This window comes from Melanerpes formicivorus, unplaced genomic scaffold (genome assembly GCF_026170545.1).
Source record: "Melanerpes formicivorus ecotype bairdi unplaced genomic scaffold, bMelFor1.0.p_v2 SCAF_111, whole genome shotgun sequence".
In the NCBI taxonomy this organism is placed as follows: Eukaryota; Metazoa; Chordata; class Aves; order Piciformes; family Picidae; genus Melanerpes; species Melanerpes formicivorus.
Window position 1 is genome coordinate 1,126,996 of NW_027142463.1, and position 20,075 is coordinate 1,147,070.

The following is a 20,075-nucleotide window of genomic DNA, read 5'->3' on the forward strand; positions in this document are numbered from 1 at the left end:
ATATGCAGTTCCAAGCTCTGTTTCAGTATTTATTGCTCCTAAAGTGTCTCTGCATCATTACTCTGTTTCTTTACCTCTCTTATACAGATGTCAAAACAGTAATGCTGTCCAGTGATCAGAGTTGGGATTCTTGAGGTGTTTGCAAAGCCTTGCCGGTATCGTAAGCAATAATCTGCTGTCTGGCTCTGCTTTGATGTATAACCCAACTGCTGCAGTGGAAGAACTGTGACATCATTACCCAGGTGTTATTTAGGTGTGAGAGGTTGTTACTGACCATATTTTAGTGATAAAAGAAAATAAGAGTAATCTAAGGAGAAAGAACAGCATAATGTGAAGGTGTAACAAGTTCATGTACTCCACAGCATCACAGTATCACCAAGGTTGGAAGAGACCTCAAAGATCATCAAGTCCAACCTGGCACCACAGACCTCAGGACTAGACCATGGCACCAAGTGCCACATCCAAGCCCCTCTTGAACACCTCCAGGGACGGTGACTCCACCACCTCCCTGGGCAGCCAATTCCAATAGCTAATGACTCTCTCTGGGAAGAACTTTCTCCTCACCTCAAGCCTAAACTTCCCCTGGTGCAGCTTGAGACTGTGTCCTCTTGTTCTGGTGCTGGTTGCCTGGGAGAAGAGACCAACCTCTTCCTGGCTACAACCTCCCTTCAGGTATTGTAGAGGGCAATGAGGTCTCCCCTGAGCCTCTGAAGATCTATTTCTGTTTTAGTTATGTTAGTTATGTTTTTTAAGTAAATGTTAGTTCTAGACAGGCAGAGGTCGGTCTCTTCTCCCAGGCCACCAGCACCAGAACAAGAGGACACAGTCTCAAGCTGCGCCAGGGGAGGTTTAGGCTGGAGGTTAGGAGGAAGTTCTACACAGAGAGAGTGATTGCCCATTGGAATGGGCTGCCCAGGGAGGTGGTGGAGTCACCATCCCTGGAGGTGTTCAGGAGGAGACTTGCTGGGGTGCTTGGTGCCATGGGTTAGTTGATTGGGTGGTGTTGGATGGTAGGTTGGACATGGTGATCTTAAAGGTCTCTTCCAACCTGGTCTGGTCTATTCTATTCTATTCTATTCTGTTCTATTCTATTCTATTCTATTCTATTCTGTTCTGTTCTGTTCTGTTCAGTTCTGTTCTGTTCAGTTCTGTTCTGTTCCGTTCCGTTCCATTCCATTCCATTCCATTCTGTTCCATTCCATTCTTACGGAAAGTGTCATGGATGGCTCTGGAAATTGAGCTATCACAGTTCCATGTCCTGGTTTGTTTGTCAGCTGTTAACCCAAGCTTCTTTGGACACTTCTGTTGTAATTCTAAAAACTGCCTGTTTTTCAGGAATTTTAATTATTTCATTTGCAGACAGCTGGTCTCCTCAGGGTAGGGTGCAGGAATGTTTTTGTGAGTGACTGGTAACACATCCTAATTTTACAAAGTATTTTATTGTTTATAATTAAGGTAGTTGTGTGTGAATTGTTTTTTAATAAGTAATAGGAATACTGGGCACAGCAGTAAGAAACCCAGAAGACTGCATTTCAAAGGGTGGCTGTCAATGGTCCATGTCCAAGTGGAGGCCAGGGACAAGTGGAGTCCCTCAGGGATGAGTCCTGGGACCAGACCTGTTTAACATCTTTGGTGGTGACATGGACAGTGGCATTGAGTGCACCCTCAGCAGGTTTGCTGATGACACCAAGCTGTGTGGTGCAGCAGACAGCTGGAGGATAATTACATAGAATAGAATAAACCAGGTTGGAAGAGACCTTCAAGATCATCACATCCAACCCAGCAACCAATCCAACACCACCTAAACAGCTAACCCATGGCACCAAGCACCCCAGCAAGTCTCCTCCTGAACACCTCCAGTGATGGTGACTCCACCACCTCCCTGGGCAGCCCATTCCAATGGGCAATCACTCTCTCTGTGTAGAACTTCCTCCTAACCTCCAGCCTAAACCTCCCCTGGCGCAGCCTGAGACTGTGTCCTCTTGTTCTGGTGCTGGTTGCCTGGGAGAAGAGACCAACCTCTGCCTGTCTACAACCTCCCTTCAGGTAGTTGTAGACAACAATAAGGTCTCCCCTGAGTCTCCTCTTCTCCAGGCTAAGCAACCCCAGCTCCCTCAGCCTCTCCTCACAGGGCTGTGTTCCAAGCCCCTCACCAACTTCGTTGCCCTGCTCTGGACTCGTTCCAGCAAGTCAACCTCCTTCCTAAACTGAGGGGCCCAGAACTGGACACAGGACTCGAGGTGTGGCCTAACCAGTGCAGTGTACAGGGGCAGAATGACCTCCCTGCTCCTGCTGGCCACACTCTTCCTGATGCAGGCCAGGATGCCATTGGCCCTCTTGGCTGCCTGGGCACACTGCAGGCTCATGTTCAGCCTACCATCAACCAGTACCCCCAGGTCCCTCTCTGCCTGGCTGCTCTCAGCCACTCTGACCCCAGCCTGTAGCACTGCCTGGGGTTGCTGTGGCCAATGTGCAGCCCCTGGCACTTGGATGTGTTCAATCTCCTGCCCTTGGCCTCTGCCCATCTGCCCAGCCTGTCGAGGTCCCTCTGCAGAGCCTCTCTACCCTCCAGCAGATCAACTCCTGCCCCCAGCTTGGTGTCGTCAGCAAATTTACTGATGATGGACTCAATGCCAGATCATCAGTGAAGATGTTAAAGAGCACAGGGCCCAGCACTGCTCCCTGGGGCACACCACTGGTGCCTGGCTGCCAGCTGGCTGTGGCACCATTCACCACCACTCTCTGGGCTCAGCCTCCAGCCAGTTCCTAACCCATGGAAGGGATCCATCCAGAGGGACCTTGACAGGCTGTAGAGCTGGGCCCATGACAACCTCATGGGGTTCAACAAGACCAAGTGCAGGGTCCTGCAGCTGGGCTGGGGCAATCCCAACAAGGTGAATGTTGTTAGGCTCATGAGTGTTTTCCACTACTGGCTCTGCAGGTAGGGCATCAGCAAATGGAAATCCAAGCTTGAGGAAGAACAATTTTAGAGTCTGGTAAAATGAACAGTAACAGATGTAGTAGTGTTGGTAGCAGCTATCCTTGCACCAAGAGTTAATAGAAAGCTCTGAGGGTATTTTTGTCTAACACAGGGACCATAACTCTTTGCACTGCTGTTTCCCATCCATTTCTAACTTCATTGCTCTTGGTTGCTTGATTGGTTGGGGTTTTGGTTTTGTTTCTGGGGATTCGTAACATATTCTCTTCCGCCTTCTTTCTTTCCATCCCACTGCATGCCTCTGTCCTTGGTCTGACCTCAGAGAAGAGGAAGAATGTGAAGAGGAGGAAGAAGAGCAGCCAGTCACAGAGCCCAATACTGAGGATGAGGGAGAGGAAGAGGCCAGTAGGCAGGTCAAAGCCAGGTACCAGGGTTCAGCACCATCTCTCCACCTTTTCCTCAGGCTCTGGCATGAACTTACCAGCGCAGTGTGCAGCAGCATCTGTCTTTTTGCTGACCTTCTCAGATCACCTTTTAAAGTCACTCACTAAGGAAATATTTTTGCATTCAAAAGCTTTGTTGCTGTGTGCATGTTAATAGGAATATATCTAATCCTATGGGCTCAGTGCACTAAGAGCTGTCTGATCAGATGTGCCCATCTGGGTATAAGCAGATGACCTATCAAAACAGTATTCTCATGTGAAATTCTCTGCTTATTTCTGAGCCATATGTGGGTTTGACATCTGTCAACTTTAGCCTAATAACTTGGAAGAATGAAGGGCCACGAGGATGAGCAGAGGGCTGGAGCTCCTCTCCTGTGGGGACAGACTGAGGGAGCTGGGGCTGTTCAGTCTGGAGAAGAGAAGGCTCCGAGGAGACCTTCTTGTGCCCTTCCAGTATCTGCAGGGGGCTACAAGAAAGCTGGGGAGGGACTTTTGAGGGTGTCAGGGAGTGATAGGACTGGGGGGAATGGAACAAAACTAGAACGGTGGATTCAGATTGGATGTTAGGAAGAAGTTCTTCCCCATGAGGGTGGTGAAACACTGGCACAGGCTGCCCAGGGAGGTGGTGGAAGCCTCATCCCTGGAGGTGTTTGCAGCCAGGCTGGATGTGGCTGTGAGCAACCTGCTGCAATGTGAGGTGTCCCTGCCCGTGGCAGGGGGGTTGGAACTGGATGATCCTTGTGGTCCCTTCCAGCCCTGACAATTCTATGATTCTCTTAATTATTTTCTTCCAGACATCCTTTTGATTTAGGTTAAATAGTTTGGCTTTGCGACTCAGCAAATGAGATTGGATTTTTTATTGTCTTGTTTTAAATAAGCCACATCCCTGCAGACACTGTAGTGCAGGGGGAAGAAAGGGAACTCTGTAATGTGCCAATTCCAAAGAAAACACTGTACCCTTGTTCTTAATGTCCTCCAGTCTCCACAGCTTGCCAGTGACTGCCTGAAGTTTCAAAGTCGAGTGGTAATTTCCTAAAAGCTCATTCTAAAAGTCAAAGCTAAGACACAGGTTTTCAGTAAATTGTGGGGAGGTTATTTGTAACCTCTGGGGGGTCTGTGCCTTAATATGGCACAGTAAATCACATGGCTGTGCTAAAAGACTGTTACAAAAACAGTTAGGGAGAATCATGTAAAGGCTGCTTTTAGGTCATTGGGTTTTAACCTCACAGACACCTGGGGACAACGGGTGATATTCCCATGGCTTTCTCGCATGCCTTCTTTCACTGTCACTCTGCCATAACAAAAATGCTCTGTAACCTGGCCACTCATGTCAGAGGCTGTCAGGATGCATAGGAATAACCTAACCTCAGTGACCCCTGTGGTGCAGAGTTGGTGCAATGGGTGGAGGTTTCCAGATTGCCTGCTTCACTTCTCTGTGATGGTTTAACCCACCCTCATTAACCAAAGCTCAGCTAAACTCAGTCGGGGAAGCAAGGGGGAGCTGTATTCACAAGCAGTGCTGCACTCTGTGATGGAATGCATACAGACAATGGAATGGATATGTACAAATACACAGTGTTTGCAATATTATACAGGTATTTACAAGGAGCAGGGAAGTCATTGTGCCCCTGGACTCAGCACTGCTTAGGCCTCACCTTGAGTCCTGTGTCCAGTTCTGGGCCCCTCAGTTTAAGAAGGACATTGAGACACTTGAAGGTGTCCAGAGAAGGGCAACAAGGCTGGGGAGAGGCCTTGAGCACAGCCCTGTGAGGAGAGGCTGAGGGAGCTGGGGTTGCTTAGCCTGGAGAAGAGGAGGCTCAGGGGTGACCTCATTGCTCTCTACAACTACCTGAAAGGTGGTTATAACCAGGAAGGGGTTGGTCTCTTCTCCCAGGCAGCCAGCAGCAGAACAAGAGGACACAGTCTCAAGCTGTGCCAGGGGAAGTTTAGGCTGGAGGTGAGGAGAAAGTTCTTCACCGAGAGAGTCATTTGTCATTGGAATGTGCTGCCCAGGGAGGTGGTGGAGTCCCCATCCCTGGAGGGTTCAAGAGGGGATTGGATGTGGCACTTGGTGCCATGGTCTGGTCATGAGGTCTGTGGTGACAGTTTGGACTCGATGACCTTTGACTCTTTCCAACCCCTGGGACACAAAGATGTGAGTCCTCCCACTTTATTTAAAAAGATGAGAACTGACAAAATTTGGGATGGTTTTGGTTGTCTGACTCTCCTTAACTTTGACTTTTCTTTTTCCCCTCCAAGAGTTACAATCTATTGATCTCTCTTTTCCCCATTTTTCTCTCCTTCCTTTCCCATCCTTACAATGTTTTCCACCTGCAGTGGGGTTCCAGGTTCACAGGAGGCTATGAATGAAAACATTTCACGCTGCTCTGATTCTTCAGCTGACTCCAGCACCACTTCACCAGCTGAGAGGCCTCTCTCCTACTCTAAAGCCAAGAGCTCTTCTAGCAGCTTCCCCTCTGTGCCTGACTCACCTGTCCTTCACCACAATTCTGTCCTCTCATCACCATCTTCACCTGCAGCAGCGTTGCTAAGCACTTCTCAAAATTCCTCTGCATCCATTACTCCAAAGGCATCTCCAACGGTGGAGAAATTGCCTTATGTACCACATAGTCCTTTCCACCTCTTCTCCTACGATTTTGAAGAGTCTCCAGCATCTGTGAAAGAAAAAGAAGCAGAAGTGATGAGGGAAACCAGGTAGATCTTACACAGCTGACATTGATTTTAGATGAATCAATAACAGCTTTTCAGAGTTTTCTAGCAGTAATAATGCCCTCTCTGTTGTACCATTTCCAGAATGGACTCTTGCTAGTTTTAGTCCTGTAAGCCTCTGGTTTGGTTTGATTAATATTCTCCCCTGGCCTTTATTGCCTTCATTTGATCTTACTCCTCTTCAAGGTCTACAACTAGTAATTGTCCTGGCCCCCTATACACAGGAGCAGATAAATAGCCTGCAGTTTAGGAGACCACAGAAAGGAACACCATTTTGCTCTCATTTACAGCACAATTTGCAAACATGGTTTCATGAAAATTAATGGAGCTTTTCTGCTCTAAACCCTGGAGACATCACATCAGCCCTTGAAATTCAGGGGTGAAAGACCTAATTGCCAGATCTCAAATATGTTGTTAGATTGCCACTGTACTCAGCACTGCTCAGGCCACACCTTGAGTCCTGTGTTCACTTCCAGGCCCCTCAGTTTAGGAAAGATATTGAGTTGCTGGAAGGTGTCCAGAGAAGGGCAACAAAGCTGGGGAGGGGTTTGGAGCACAGCCCTGTGAGGAGAGGCTGAGGGAGCTGGGGTTGCTTAGCCTGGAGAAGAGGAGGCTGAGGGGAGACCTTCTTGCTGTCTACAACTCCCTGCAGGGAGGTTGTAGCCAGGTGGGGGTTGGTCTCTTCTCCCAAGCAACCAGCACCAGAACAAGAGGACACAGTCCCAGCCTGCGCCAGGGTAAGTTTAGGCTGGAGGTGAGGAGAAAGTTCTTCCCAGAAACAGTAACTGGCCCTTGGAATGTGCTGCCCAGGGAGGTGGTGGAGTCACCGACCCTGAAGGTGTTCAAGAGGGGATTGGATGTGGCACTTGGCGTTTAGTTAGTCAGGAGGTGTTGGGTGACAGGTTGGGCTTGATGATCCTTGAGGTCTTTTCCAACCTTATTGATTCTGTGATTCTATAGAGTTATACTTTTTAGAGGATATATCCCTAAATAGCTCCTGCTCCTGCAGTATTTAGTGATTGAAAGTGAAGCAATACCTACTGCCAGAGGAAAGTTGGGAAGATAGAGTGTGTACAGGACTTACCCTAATGTGTTGGGTTTGTCTTTCTGCTTTTCCAGTGGCTCTAACTCTGTCTGAATTTGCTATATAGGGATCCTGTGTCCAGGCTGTTGAGGCTGAGCCTCTCCCCACCACGGGCAAAAATGAAACTCAAGACAAACGGATTGCAAAAGAGTGGTGGAAAGTTTAAATGGAAAGCAGTGAATGTTTGCAGAGAGCCAGAAGCACAGTGACAAGAGATCCCAAAACACACCCAGGAATATCCTATCCCCACCTGGGGGTACACCCAAAACCCCCAGGGCTCTTTCTTCCCCCACCCCTCCTCCACTGCTAGGCTAATCTCAGCTGGCAGATCTGAGACTGCCTAGCCAGGCTCAAAAGGCCTGGGGACATCCCCCCAGTTAGCAGGTGGTGGTGAGGGGAAGAAAAGAGGAAGTGCCAGGAGATCTTATAGGGGAGCAGGGTATTATGGGATGAAATACCTGGCTGCCTGTGCCCAGCCGCTGGGCTGGACTCCTCCGGGACACAGGAAGCGTTTCTGGTGTGGGCACAGCAGGGGCACCTGGCCCAAGCTGCTACCCAGGCATATCCCTCTGATTTGATCTGTTAGTACTTGTAGGTCTGGGTCCATAGAAGGTGTGTTCTCTCCATTTCAATGACAGTAATCTTTGGACTAACTGAAATGCCTTGGTCTCAAGAAGGATTTGGGGCTGTGTCAGTATTTTCATGAGGCAGAGGAGAAGCAAAGCAAATGTAATGACTGATAAGGTCTCCTTTCTGTCAGCTGAAATGGCAGTGGTGGTTTCTGTTAGTGCCAGGATCATCCTGAATGGCAGTGGTGGTTTCTGTTAGTGCCAGGATCATCCTGAATGGCAGTGGTGGTTTCTGTTAGTGCCAGGATCATCCTGAATGGCAATGGTGGTTTCTGTTAGTGCCAGGATCATCCTGAATGGCAGTGGTGGTTTCTGTTAGTGCCAGGATCATCCTGAACCAGCACTGAGTTGTTCTCAGGAGTTTTCTCATTGCTGACTCATCATGGGCACAGGAAGATAATTTTCTGAGCTAATCCTGACAGAAAGGAGACCCACACCAAGTCTGTCCTACCAGGGCAGCCCCACCCTGTCCAGCTACACAGCCCTCCACTGGGCTGCTGTCTCCAGTCTGTAGTTAGTTTTCTTCCAGGGCAGAAATGCCAGGAAGGCAGGCAGTGATTTCCTACAAAATGCCTTTTGTGGCTCAGGAACATGCATGTTATCACTTTTTCCCCCAAATTGTTCCCCTGTTCCTGGGCTGGCAGCATGGTGCCTCAAACATGGGTGGTGGTTGGGGATGTTTCCCAAACCATAAACCTCAGATTGTTGTCAGAAGGGGCATACCGCCATACAGGCTGGGAGGTGATCTGCTGGAGAGCAGCCCCATGGAGAGGGACCTGGGAGTGCTGGTGGATAATAAGTTATCCATGGGACAGCTGTCTGCTCTGGGCACCAAGAAGGCAAATGGGATTCTGGAGCGCATTAAGAGTGTGTCCAGCAGATCCAGGGAAGTTCTCCTCCTCCTCTACTCTGCCCTGGTGAGACCTCATCTTGAGTACTGCATTCAGTTCTGGGCTCCCCAGTTCAAGAGGGACAGGGATCAGCTGGAGAGGGTCCTCCAGTGGAGGGCAACAAGGATGATTAGGGGACTGGAGCACTGCCTGCTGAGGAGAGGCTGAGGGACCTGGGGCTGTTCAGTCTGGCAAAGAGAAGACTTTAGAGGGCTGGGGGTAAGGAGGGAGGGGACAGGCTCTGCTCACTTGCTCTCTGTGATAGGACTAAGAGCAATGGATGTAAGCTGCAGCACAGGAGGTTCCACCTCAACACAAGGGCAAACTTCTTTCCTGTAAGGGTCACAGAGCCCTGGAGCAGGCTGCCCAGAGAGGTTGTGGAGTCTTCTTCTCTGGAGACTTTCAAGGCCCATCTGGATGTGTTCCTCTGTGACTTGAGCTGGATTGTATGGTCCTGCTCTGGCAGGAGGGTTGGACTGGATGATCTCTTTGGGTCCTTTTCACCCCCTGACATCCTGTGATACTCTGATACCCTCTAAAGCAGAATTCCTTCCGTTATGAAACCCTTTAACCTAAATCTGTTCTGATTTTAACACAGGGCTTAGCCTTTGTGCTCTAAGGAACAAAGCTTGAAATTCCAACTTCAGTTTGGCATGGGTAGATGAGTGAAGGAGAAAGACTGACTTTTCAAATAGAACTGCTGTGTAGGATTACTGACTGCAGATGTGGGACAAGCAGCAGCAAAGGAAAGATACTGTGAAGGAGGGTGTATTATGTCTCAGGAATTATCATAAGCATATATTACCTTTTTGCCTGAAGTTCATGTTGTCCTTTGGGTAAGCTTGCTTTGTGAAGTACTCACATGCATTTGCCATATGAAAAAAAATGTATCATCTGTGAACAGGAATGGTAACACCAGAACAAGAGGACACAGTCTCAGGCTGTGCCAGGGGAGGTTTAGGCTGCATGTTAGGAAGAAGTTCTACACAGAGAGAGTGATTGCCCATTGGAATGGGCTGCCCGGGGAGGTGGTGGAGTCACCATCACTGGAGGTGTTCAGGAGGAGACTTGCTGGGGTGCTTGGTGCCATGGGTTAGCTGTTTGGGTGGGTTGGATTGGTTGATGGGTTGGACACGATGATCTTGAAGGTCTCTTCCAACCTGGTCTATTCTATTCTGTGGGACTATGGGATCACTGCTACCCCCTAAAGAAGAGGATTTGCTGTAGAATACCAGCTTGCTGATGGATTTTTTCTGTCTCTCCCTTTCTCCTACTTTCCTTCTCATTCCTTCAGATACAGTAGCTATGGCAGCAGCTCTTACTCTTCTCCACGACCTTACTCTGGTGTGAGTGCTCCTGCAATACCCACTGCCCGTTATGGGACAACTGTCTCACCACCTCAGGAGATCAAATCTGACAGGTCTGTAAATGAATCAGTGTTTTCACAACGATTTCTTTATACACAGGACAAGGGAGAAAGCGTGAGCTCTCCTGCACGGGTGGTGGAAATATCTCCTTCCTGATGTTGGGGAAAAAAAGGGAAATATATCTGGATGTGAAATTTCCCTCTCATTCTCAAGCCTTTCTCTGACTTGTTGGCAGAGGCTCGATGTTACTGCCATCCCACTGCTGCTTCTTCCATGTAAAGCAGATAATCCAGATAGGCTTCACATATCTGCTGTTCTAAGTATCGAAAGGTGAATTAAAGAAAGCTTCCTTTCTTTCCATTTCTAAAAGTAAGTACAGACTGATCTGTTTTCAGTTCTGTCATGTTCAGTCAACTGTAAGCTCAGAATTCCAGCATTTTCATAGAATCATAGGATGGTCTGTGTTGAAAGGGACCTCAAAGGTCATCTAGTCCAACCCCCTCTGCAGTAAGCAGAAGCATCCTCAGGTTGCCCAGAGCCCTCCCCAGCCTCACTTTGAATATCTTCAGGGATGGAACCTCAACCACCTCCCTGGGCAACTTGTTCTAGTGCCTCCCTCATGGTAAAGAATTTGTTCCCAACATCCAATCTAAATCTACTCTTCTATACTTTGAAGCCATTGCCCCTCATCCTATCACCACAGGCCTCTGCAAACAGTCTCTCCCCATCCCTCTTGTAGTCCCCTTCAGATACTTATAGGCTGCTATTAGGTCTCCCTGGAGCCTTCTCTTCTCCAGACCGAACACCCCCAGCTCCCTCAGCCTCTCCTCATAGCAAAGATGCTCCAACCTCCTGATCAACCTGGCACCACAGACCTCATGACTAGACCATGGCACCAAGTGCCACATCCAATCCCCTCTTGAACACCTCCAGGGATGGGGACTCCACCACCTCCCTGGGCAGCACATTCCAATGACGAATGACTCCAAGAAGAACTTTCTCCTCACCTCGAGCCTAAACCTCCCCTGGCACAGCTTGAGACTGTGTCTTCTTGTTCTGGTGCTGGTTGCCTGGGAGAAGAGACCAACCCCTTCCTGGCTACAACCACCTCTCAGGTAGTTGTAGAGGGCAATGAGGTCACCCCTGAGCCTCCTCTCTCCAGGCTAAGCAACCCCAGCTCCCTCAGCCTCTCCTCACAGGGCTGTGCTCAAGGCCTCTCCCCAGCCTTGTTGCCCCTCTCTGGACATGTTCAAGTGTTTTGATGTCCCTCTTAAACTGAGGGGCCCAGAACTGGACACAGGACTCAAGGTGCAGCCTAACCAATGCAGAGTACAGGGGCACAATGACTTCCCTGCTCCTTCTTGCCACACTATTCCTAATGCAGGCCAGGATGCCTTTGGCTCTCTTGGCCAATTGCTTTGAAGAGGGGCAAAAGCCTTCTTATATTTCATTGTCCTAAAAGACATAGGCTGCAGAAATGCCAGTGCAGAGATCAATGGATAGAACTTGCACAGTGGAGAGTAGACTGTGTAGTGCACGATGCAAGACTTGGTGCCATCAGGAAGGGGAAAGCACCATGGCAGCTTTTGCAGTCTTCTGTCAATGGTGTTTGCCTTAGGTTCTGTAAACATTATCTCTTACCTTCTGCTGGTACAAATTCACAGTCACACACAAACACACACACAAAAAGTTTGAAAGATGAGGGGTGAGGAGGAAGACACTTGATAAGAAGCAAATGCATCTGTAGGTGCTTAGGTGTTCAAGAGGGGATTGGATGTGGCACTTGGTGCCATGGTCTAGTCCTGAGGTCTGTGGTGCCAGGTTGGACTTAATGATCTTTGAGATCTCTTCCAACCTTGGTGATACTGTGAGACTATGGTTAGCTTCAAGGTGAGTTTTCTGCTTTCACCTTGGGATTACAGTTCCCCAAACCCTCCACAAAAAGATTCCTATCTCTTGCCAAGCAGGAAAGAGTTTCAGATGCAGTTCCTGGTACTGTTTATCTACCCTTTAAGAATGAGGAGAAAGGAAGAAGAAGGATTTAGAACAGCACCCAGAAAAATGATTCATAGAATGATAGAATCAAGCAGGTTGGAAAAGACCTCAGAGATCATCAAGTCTGACCTATTACCTAACACCTCATGGCTAACTAAACCATGGCTTCAAGTGCCACATCCAGTCCTTTTTGAACACTTCCAGGGGTGGGGACTCCACCACCTCCTTCAGCAGACCATTCCAATGGCCAGTAACTTTCTGGGAAGAACTTTCTCCTCACCTCAAGCTTAAACTTCCCCTGGCACAGCTTGAGACTGTGTCCTCTTGTTCTGGTGCTGGTTGCCTGGGAGAAGAGACCAACCCCCACCTGGCTACAAGCTCTTTTCAGGTATTTGTAGGGAGCAGTAAGGTCTCCCCTGAGCCTCCTTGCTCCACTCAGTTACCCTGACAGGCCTTTCAAACCCTTGGCTGTGTTTTGCTTGTGTAAACAAGAGCTACAGCTTAGGTGGAAAGCAGCAGTGTGATTGGCATTTGGACAAACATTCTTCTGAGCCCTTCTTTGGCTAAGATCAGTAGGGGATCCAGAAGAGCAGTATAATTCAGTGCAGAAGTAATTAGATTTTGTTCTGTGAAGTCCACATAGTGTGTGCATTTCTGATTGCAGAGCAGGAGAAAAGGCTTACTCCACTCTTTCTTGGGTTCTAAATTCGGCTGCAGCCTTTTGCCAACTGCCTGCAGTACTTTCCCCTTTCATTTCTCTGGGTCCCCTGTGGAGAGCCATGTTTCTGAAATGTGTGTGGCAGCCATAGGAATCCTGCTGAAGGAGGGTAAATTGCTGGGCATTTTCTGCTCACCCCTTCATTGGGAGAGAAGAAACAATATATTGGTTCTCTCTCTCTGCTTGCACAAGTTGCTTCTAATGCATAAGAACTATAACCCATTCCTCCTGTTTTCAACTGCCAAAGACTGCCTTGATCCATAAATATACTCCCCCCACTCCTCATGATTTAAATCATCAATTAAGTATCCCCCAGTTCCTAAAAGGGGAAAAAAATAATACTATCAACCTCAATTTCTTAAACTCATTGATTTTGGTACCAAAGGGAAGAGCAAGACATGGCTGGAACACCGGGGGGCAAAAAAAAAAGGGGCAGGGGTGGGGAAGGCAAACCCCCCCCACATTTTTCTCTGTCTCCAAGTTGTAGCCTTGCCTGAGGAAAGAAGGTGTTGTAAGCCTCTTCTGTATTTCCATGCCTTATGCTCACACCTGAAGTATTTCTGTTTAGCCAAAGATGGTCTTCTCAGACTCTGAGTCTAAGCTTTCCACCCTCTCATAGTCTGGTTGGTGAAGTGCATCCATTCTTGTTCATGGCCTTAGTTAGAGGAGATTCTGAAGAAGTGCAACTTCGAAGGCAGGAGCTCCTGAATTCAGCACCAGCTTTAATTTGTTCCATTGCCAGGAAAAGATCCCTCTGGTGTGTCTGCCAGTGTAGGTTTCTTCTGATGCATTTGCCAGGAGGCAGTTCCCACTGGGCTTGATAGTCAGTAGAGCCGAGAGCCTAGCTGTAAGAGCTGCCTTTCCAGTGCACTGAGTACTGAAGGAGCAGCAGTTCCTGGGTTCCCATTCTCTTGCCTCTTCCTCTTAAATCAAATGCCAGAAAGTTCAGCTTGCAAACCTCCACTTAGGGATCTTCTTGGCCATTCACTGTGAGCAGTCTCCACCTCTGGCTAGTCCCTCTGCAGTCCTTCCAAGTGCCCAAGCTCGGTAAGGGCCTGCTATGGTGTTTGCAAATTATTCCTGTTCAATGCCCTCTCCAACTTCAGATCATTAGAAAATAGACTTAAGAAAGGTGAAATATGCTTCATATCCCTTGAGCTGTTCTCCATCTTGCTTACCTTACAGTCTACAGTACTACATTGCCTTGGGCTTCCAGGATGCAGGGCTTTAAATAATGGGTGTTCATCTCCATGCTTTTATATATTTGTGGAGGGAAATGTACCTTCAAGCATTTACTTTTACAAGAGTGTCTACACAGACCCTGGGATTAAGATGACTAAATAGTAGATGGTATTTAATCTGCTGATTTTAAACACCATGCCAGAGGTGTAAACATAAAGTATAACAGAAGTCTGCAAATACTCTCTTGTTTCTTTTGAGTTCTATTCCTTCCTCAGGTGTCCTTTAAAAGCAAAACAAAACAGAGCTACTTGAGAGTGCTAAACAATTCTTCAGTTAGACTTTACTAAAATTAAAGGCCCCTGTAATTGGCAGCACCAGGGAGGTGCTGCTGGTTGAAGCTTCCTGACAAGTTCTCTTTCTTTTCTTTTTTTTTTTTAGGCATCTATCACTAATCTGCACCCAGGAGTTGCCTTATTCCAGCTGCTAAACACTGAGGAAAACTAAAACCTCAGAACCAAAACTCACTATACAGCCTACAAAGCCATGGCTCTCTCAAGCTACTCTCTCCTTAATTCTCTATTCTTTCTGCTTCTACCATTGTTTTGGTGTGTCTTAATAATTATTCCTCTGTAGCCAGAGTCTGGGGCCATTCCTTCATGTGGCAAATGCCAACCCACATCTTTCACTCCAACTAACATAATGAGGAAGGGAGGGCTTGGTAGTTGGTAATAAGTAGAATAGAATAAGTAGAATAGAATAAACCAGGTTGGAAGAGACCTTCAAGATCATCGTGTCCAACCTATCATCCAACACCACCTAATCAACTAACCCATGGCACCAAGCACCCCATCAAGCCTCCTCCTGAACACCTCCAGGGATGGTGACTCCACCACCTCCCCAGGCAGCCCATTCCAATGGGCAATCACTCTCTCTGTGTAGAACTTCTTCCTAACATCCAGCCTAAACCTCCCCTGGCGCAGCCTGAGACTGTGTCCTCTTGTTCTGGTGCTGGCTGCCTGGGAGAAGAGACCAACCTCTGCCTGTCTACAACCTCCCTTCAGGTAGTTGTAGGGAGCAATAAGGTCACCCCTGAGTCTCCTCCTCTCCAGGCCAACAACCAGGGAGCTCTGCAAGCTGCTTCTAGGAAATTTGTGGCTCGCATGAGGATGAGAAGCTGGCTTCTCATGGATGAGGGAATCCATTTACATCCTCCTTTGTCTCTTTCTAAGCTGGAAAGAGGATTTACTTTGTTAAAGCCAAAAGACAGAGTTACTGAAGACCTGAGTAGGATATGCCAACTGTTGTCCCCTGCCTGTAGCACTCCCTTGCTTGCTGGATCAGGAGCACTTTTGAACAAGGGCTAAGCAGTGCTTCCTCATTCAGGTTAATAATGAGTCCAACCCTTCTTATATTAAAGAAAATCCTGAATATTAACCTTATGACCTGAAGGGATTTCCTCTCAGCTGTAAGTCAGCTGTTCATTTTTTTAGCTCCTAAAAATATACATTTATATTTGGTGTTCTTGCTATAGATCATAGAATCATAGCATCATTTGGGTTGGGAAAGATCTTCAAGGTCAAGTCAGACTCTTATATAACCCTACCAAGCCTGGGGCTAAACCATGTCTCTTAGCATCACATCTCTGCATCTAGGAACAGTGATCCAACCACCTCCCTGGGGAGCCTGTTGCAGCGTTTGGTAACCCTTTCACTGAAGAGTTTCCTTCTAATATCCAATCTGCAACTTAAGGCTGTTTCCTCTTGTACTATTACTGGTTACTAGGGAGAAGAGACTGACACCTGCCTCACTCCAACCTCCTTTTGGGTAGTTGTAGAGGGCAGTTAAGGTCTCCCCTCAGACTCCTTTTCTCCCAGCTAAACAACCCCAGTTCCCTCAGCTGCTCCTCATAAGACTTGTTCTCCAGACCCCTCACCAGCTTCCTTTCGCTTCTCTGGACCTGCTCCAGCAGCTCAATGTCTTGTAGTGAAGGTCCTAAACTTTAACATAGCACTTCCCTGGCCAAGGACCAGGGAAAGCTCCATTCTTCTACCTCCATGCCTCCCCTACCCCCCTGTACAAAAAGGGCAAGAGAGAGGAGCAGGGAAGTTAGACTAAGCCAAAGCCAGCTGATAAGCAGGTTACCTCTCCAAAACAGCCAGAGACCAGAAGAGAAGAGAAAAGGGAAGAATTGCTGTGGTACAGCTCCTCTTCTTCCAGATATTTACCCAAGGAATTTGTTGAGGATAATCTTTTCCTTTCCTTTTCACACCCAACAGTGATTTGTTGATATTTTTCTACTTTTCTGCTCAAAATCTGTAACTGGATTTTAAAGGCACAGCCTAAAAGCACCACACAGGGTCAGGTTAGAATCCTGTCTGCAGGACTAAGCTGTGCACCTCCAGTGTTACTCCCCTGTAATCCCTTGGATAAGAATGTGTGTGTGGCAAAACAGCTTAGTCAGACCTGAAGATCCCCAACCTGCTGGACTTGGTCTATCAGCATCACCCCAGGCTTCCCCTTAATTTTCCTTCAGGTTTTATTATGTTGCAGCTTACTTTGACTCCAGGTAGTGTTTGCAGACTTTGGGGCAGACAGATAGCAAGCTGAATACACAGGATGGCTAGGAGCACAGACTTGATAGGGTCCAGCTTTTTGCTGTCCCTTCCAGTTTATTTCCAGGTATTTTCAGGTGGAGGCACTCTCCAGTTCTCCCCTCTCAAGGGCAATTTCTGATGATTTGTCCAAACTTACTGCCATGAGTTTTCATGCTACCAAAAAGATGGAGTTCTGGCTCTGGCACCTTAGTACAGTGCTGCTACTGTTTCTGCTGAGAGCTCTCTTGTGGCATGCACTGAAAGGTCAAAAGTTAAAATGGATTTCAAATACATGCAAGGAGAATTCACCAGGCATTGTTGGCTGTGGGGGTTTGGGGATTGTTTTCTGACCCCTTTCTTCTTAGAGCTGAGGTGTATTAGAGATTTTTATGGGTTTGAGCATGATCCAACATTGATACTGTAGCTCTGGAGGAGTGCCAGCAGGGAAGATTCCAGAACAGCAAGTTTCATACTCCTGTATGTAATGTTTATGAGGGTGTGAGAGGACATACTGAAATTCCATTTAGTGAAGTGTTTGAAATGTACAAAAGGGACAAGAGAAAAAGAAACAGAGGAATTAGACACAGCACTGGTTAGGCCATACCTTGAGTCTTGTGTCCAGTTCTGGGCCCCTCAATTTAAGAAGGACATTGAGACACTTGAAGGTGTCCAGAGAAGGGCAACAAGGCTGGGGAGAGGCCTTGAGCACAGCCCTGTGAGGAGAGGCTGAGGGAGCTGGGGTTGCTTAGCCTGGAGAAGAGGAGGCTCAGGGGAGACCTTCTTGCTCTCTACAGCTAACTGAAGGGAGGTTGTGGCCAGGAAGGGGTTGGTCTGTGCTGCCCAGGGAGGTGGTGGAGTCACCATCCCTTGAGGTGTTCAAGAGGGGATTGGATGTGGCACTTGGTGCCATGGTCTAGTCGTGGGTCTGTGGTGACAGGTTGGACTCAATGATCTTTGAGGTCTCTTTCAACCTTGGTGATACTGTGTGATATATATTTATACATTATTGTAGTAAAATAGACTGATGTGGCAGTTTTAGGCTATGCCTTTAAAAGTTAGCTGCAGATTTTGAGCAGAAAAGTAGAGAACTATAAATAATTCAGTCTTGGGTGTAAATAGGAAACCAAAAGCTTATTCTAAACGCATTTCATTGGCCAGAGTGTGTGGGATGGATGCAGATGCACCCTGACAGTCTTTCACATTTTGCTTTCTTCCCCATTCCTTGTTTTCTCTCTCTGGTCTGGCTGTCCTGCTGGAAGGATAACGCCTTTGACCTTGAGATAAGACTAACACAGCTTTCTTGCAGCTTCTCTCTCTCTTCTGGCACAAGGGGGTTTGGGAGGTTTTGGGGGGTGTTGGAGGGGCAGCTTCCCTGCTCATTTTGACCAGGGGGCTTTCTGTGCTATTTTCTCCTTGTAAATACCTGTACAATATTGTAACTCCTGTGTATTTGGACATATTAATTGCATGCCATTGTAGAGTGTAGTCTTTGCTTTGTAAATACAGCTTCCATTTGCTTCCAACTGAGCTGATTGTGCTTAGTTAATGTGAAAGGGAAACTTCAACCCACCACAGCTGAATAACTGTTACATACACTTTGTGCTTCAGAAAGATGGCAAACTGAGAGGCCTACCCTATTTGTAATTTTTTAAGATTATCACAGCAGCTAAAATCAATTTACAAGACACTTAGCCAGTGCTCTGAAGCATCCATACTGCACCAGGGGAAGTTTAGGCTGGAGGTGAGGAGAAAGTTCATTGCAGAGAGTTGTTAGCCGTTGGAATGTGCTGCCCAGGGAGGTGGTGCAGTCACCGTCCCTGGAGGTGTTCAAGAGGGGATTGGATGTGGCACTTGGAGCCATGGTTTAGTAGTCAGGAGGTTTTGGGTGACAGGTTGGACTTGATGATCTCTGAGGTCTTTTCCAACCTTACTGATTCAATGATGATTCCATGATTCTATAAAATATTGCCATGTCCTTCCTTGGTTGGGATTATGTTGCTTGCCTCGTGATTGCTGCTGACTTTTTGCCACCATAATCAATAGAAGTGACACAGACAAATCTGATCTTCCTTCTCTGCAGGCCAGCTCTGGGTGGTCTCCTTACATCATCTTTTCGGCAGCACCAGGAGTCTTTGGCAGCAGAAAGAGAAAGGCGACGCCAAGAGAGAGAAGAAAGGCTGCAAAGGATAGAACGAGAAGAAAGAAACAAATTCAAGTAGGAGCCCAATTTGTTCTCAGTCTGTTGCTTTAGCCTGGGGTGCACTTATAGATCACTGAGATATTCAATAGCAAAATGATTGGACTAATGAGTAGTCTTGTGTGTATCTTCAGATACCTTTCTTGATTAAAGTATCTTAAGAACTAACACTTGAAGCATATTGTGATGGGGTTTGACATTTACTAAACCAACATCATTTTAAAGGCAGCTATGGATTGCAGGTTACACTGTTTGGGTAGTGGCAGAGGCCACATTTGTTAGCTAATATACTCCTGATAGTATCTATCTCAGTGAAGTTTGGGGTTTGAAGATGAAACAGTGACACAGGAAAGTATGAAGAAGGGAAGGAGAGGCAGCACTGAGGCATCTCTTTGCTCTGCACAAGAGGAGGGATGGTAGTGGCTTTTAAAATCACTTTTCCCTGCGTTCCTGAATACAGCTCTCCTCCTCCTAGAAACAGCAACTGACAGAAAGGAATTATCAAAGTTACTGCTGAAACTAGGGCCACAACAAGGCCCCAGCTGAATATGGGACTCTCCATTTTCACATCAGAGAACATGTGTGCTGTGGGATCCCAGAATGAGCTGCCTGAGGATAGAAAGAGGCAAGAAGGCCAATGGCATCCTGGCCTGCATCAGGAATAGTGTGGCCAGCAGGAGCAGGGAAGTCATTGTGCCCTGTACACTGCACTGGTTAGGCCACACCTTGAGTCCTGTGTCCAGTCCTGGGCTCCTCAGTTTAGGAAAGATGTTGAGATGCTGGCAGGTGTCCAGAGAAGGGCAACAAAGCTGGGGAGGGGTCTGGAGCACAGCCCTGTGAGGAGAGGCTGAGGGAGCTGGGGTTGCTTAGCCTGGAGAAGAGGAGGCTCAGGGGTGAACTTTTTGGTCTCTACAACTCCCTGAAGGGCAGTTGTAGCCAGATGGGGGTTGGTCTCTTCTCCCAGGTAGCCAGAACAAGAGGACACAGTCTCAAGCTGCACCAAGGAAGGTTCAGGCTGGATGTTAGGAGGAAGTTCTTCCCAGAAAGAGAGATTGGTCATTGGAATGTGCAGCCCAGGGAGGTGGTGGAGTCACCATCCCTGGGGGTGTTTACAGAGAGCCTGGATGAGGCACTTGGTGCCATGGTTTAATTGATGAGATGGTGTTGAATGATAAGTTGGACTTGATGATCTCAAAGGTCTTTTCCAACCTGGTTAATTCTATTCTATTCTATTCTATTCTATTCTATTCTATTCTATTCTATTCTATTCTATTCTATTCTATTCTATTCTTTCTGTTCTGTTCTGTT

General features: G+C 47.5%; 1 protein-coding gene across 1 annotated transcript in view; it reads left to right on the forward strand.

Moving 5' to 3' along the window:
- Positions 1 to 20,075, forward strand: part of FHOD3 (formin homology 2 domain containing 3) — a 326,323-nt gene that overhangs the window by 211,152 nt on the left and 95,096 nt on the right. Inside the window, 4 exon segments of the mRNA XM_068166897.1 lie at positions 3,261 to 3,362; positions 5,719 to 6,096; positions 10,009 to 10,134; positions 18,651 to 18,785. Coding sequence (XP_068022998.1) covers positions 3,261 to 3,362; positions 5,719 to 6,096; positions 10,009 to 10,134; positions 18,651 to 18,785 — 741 coding nt within the window.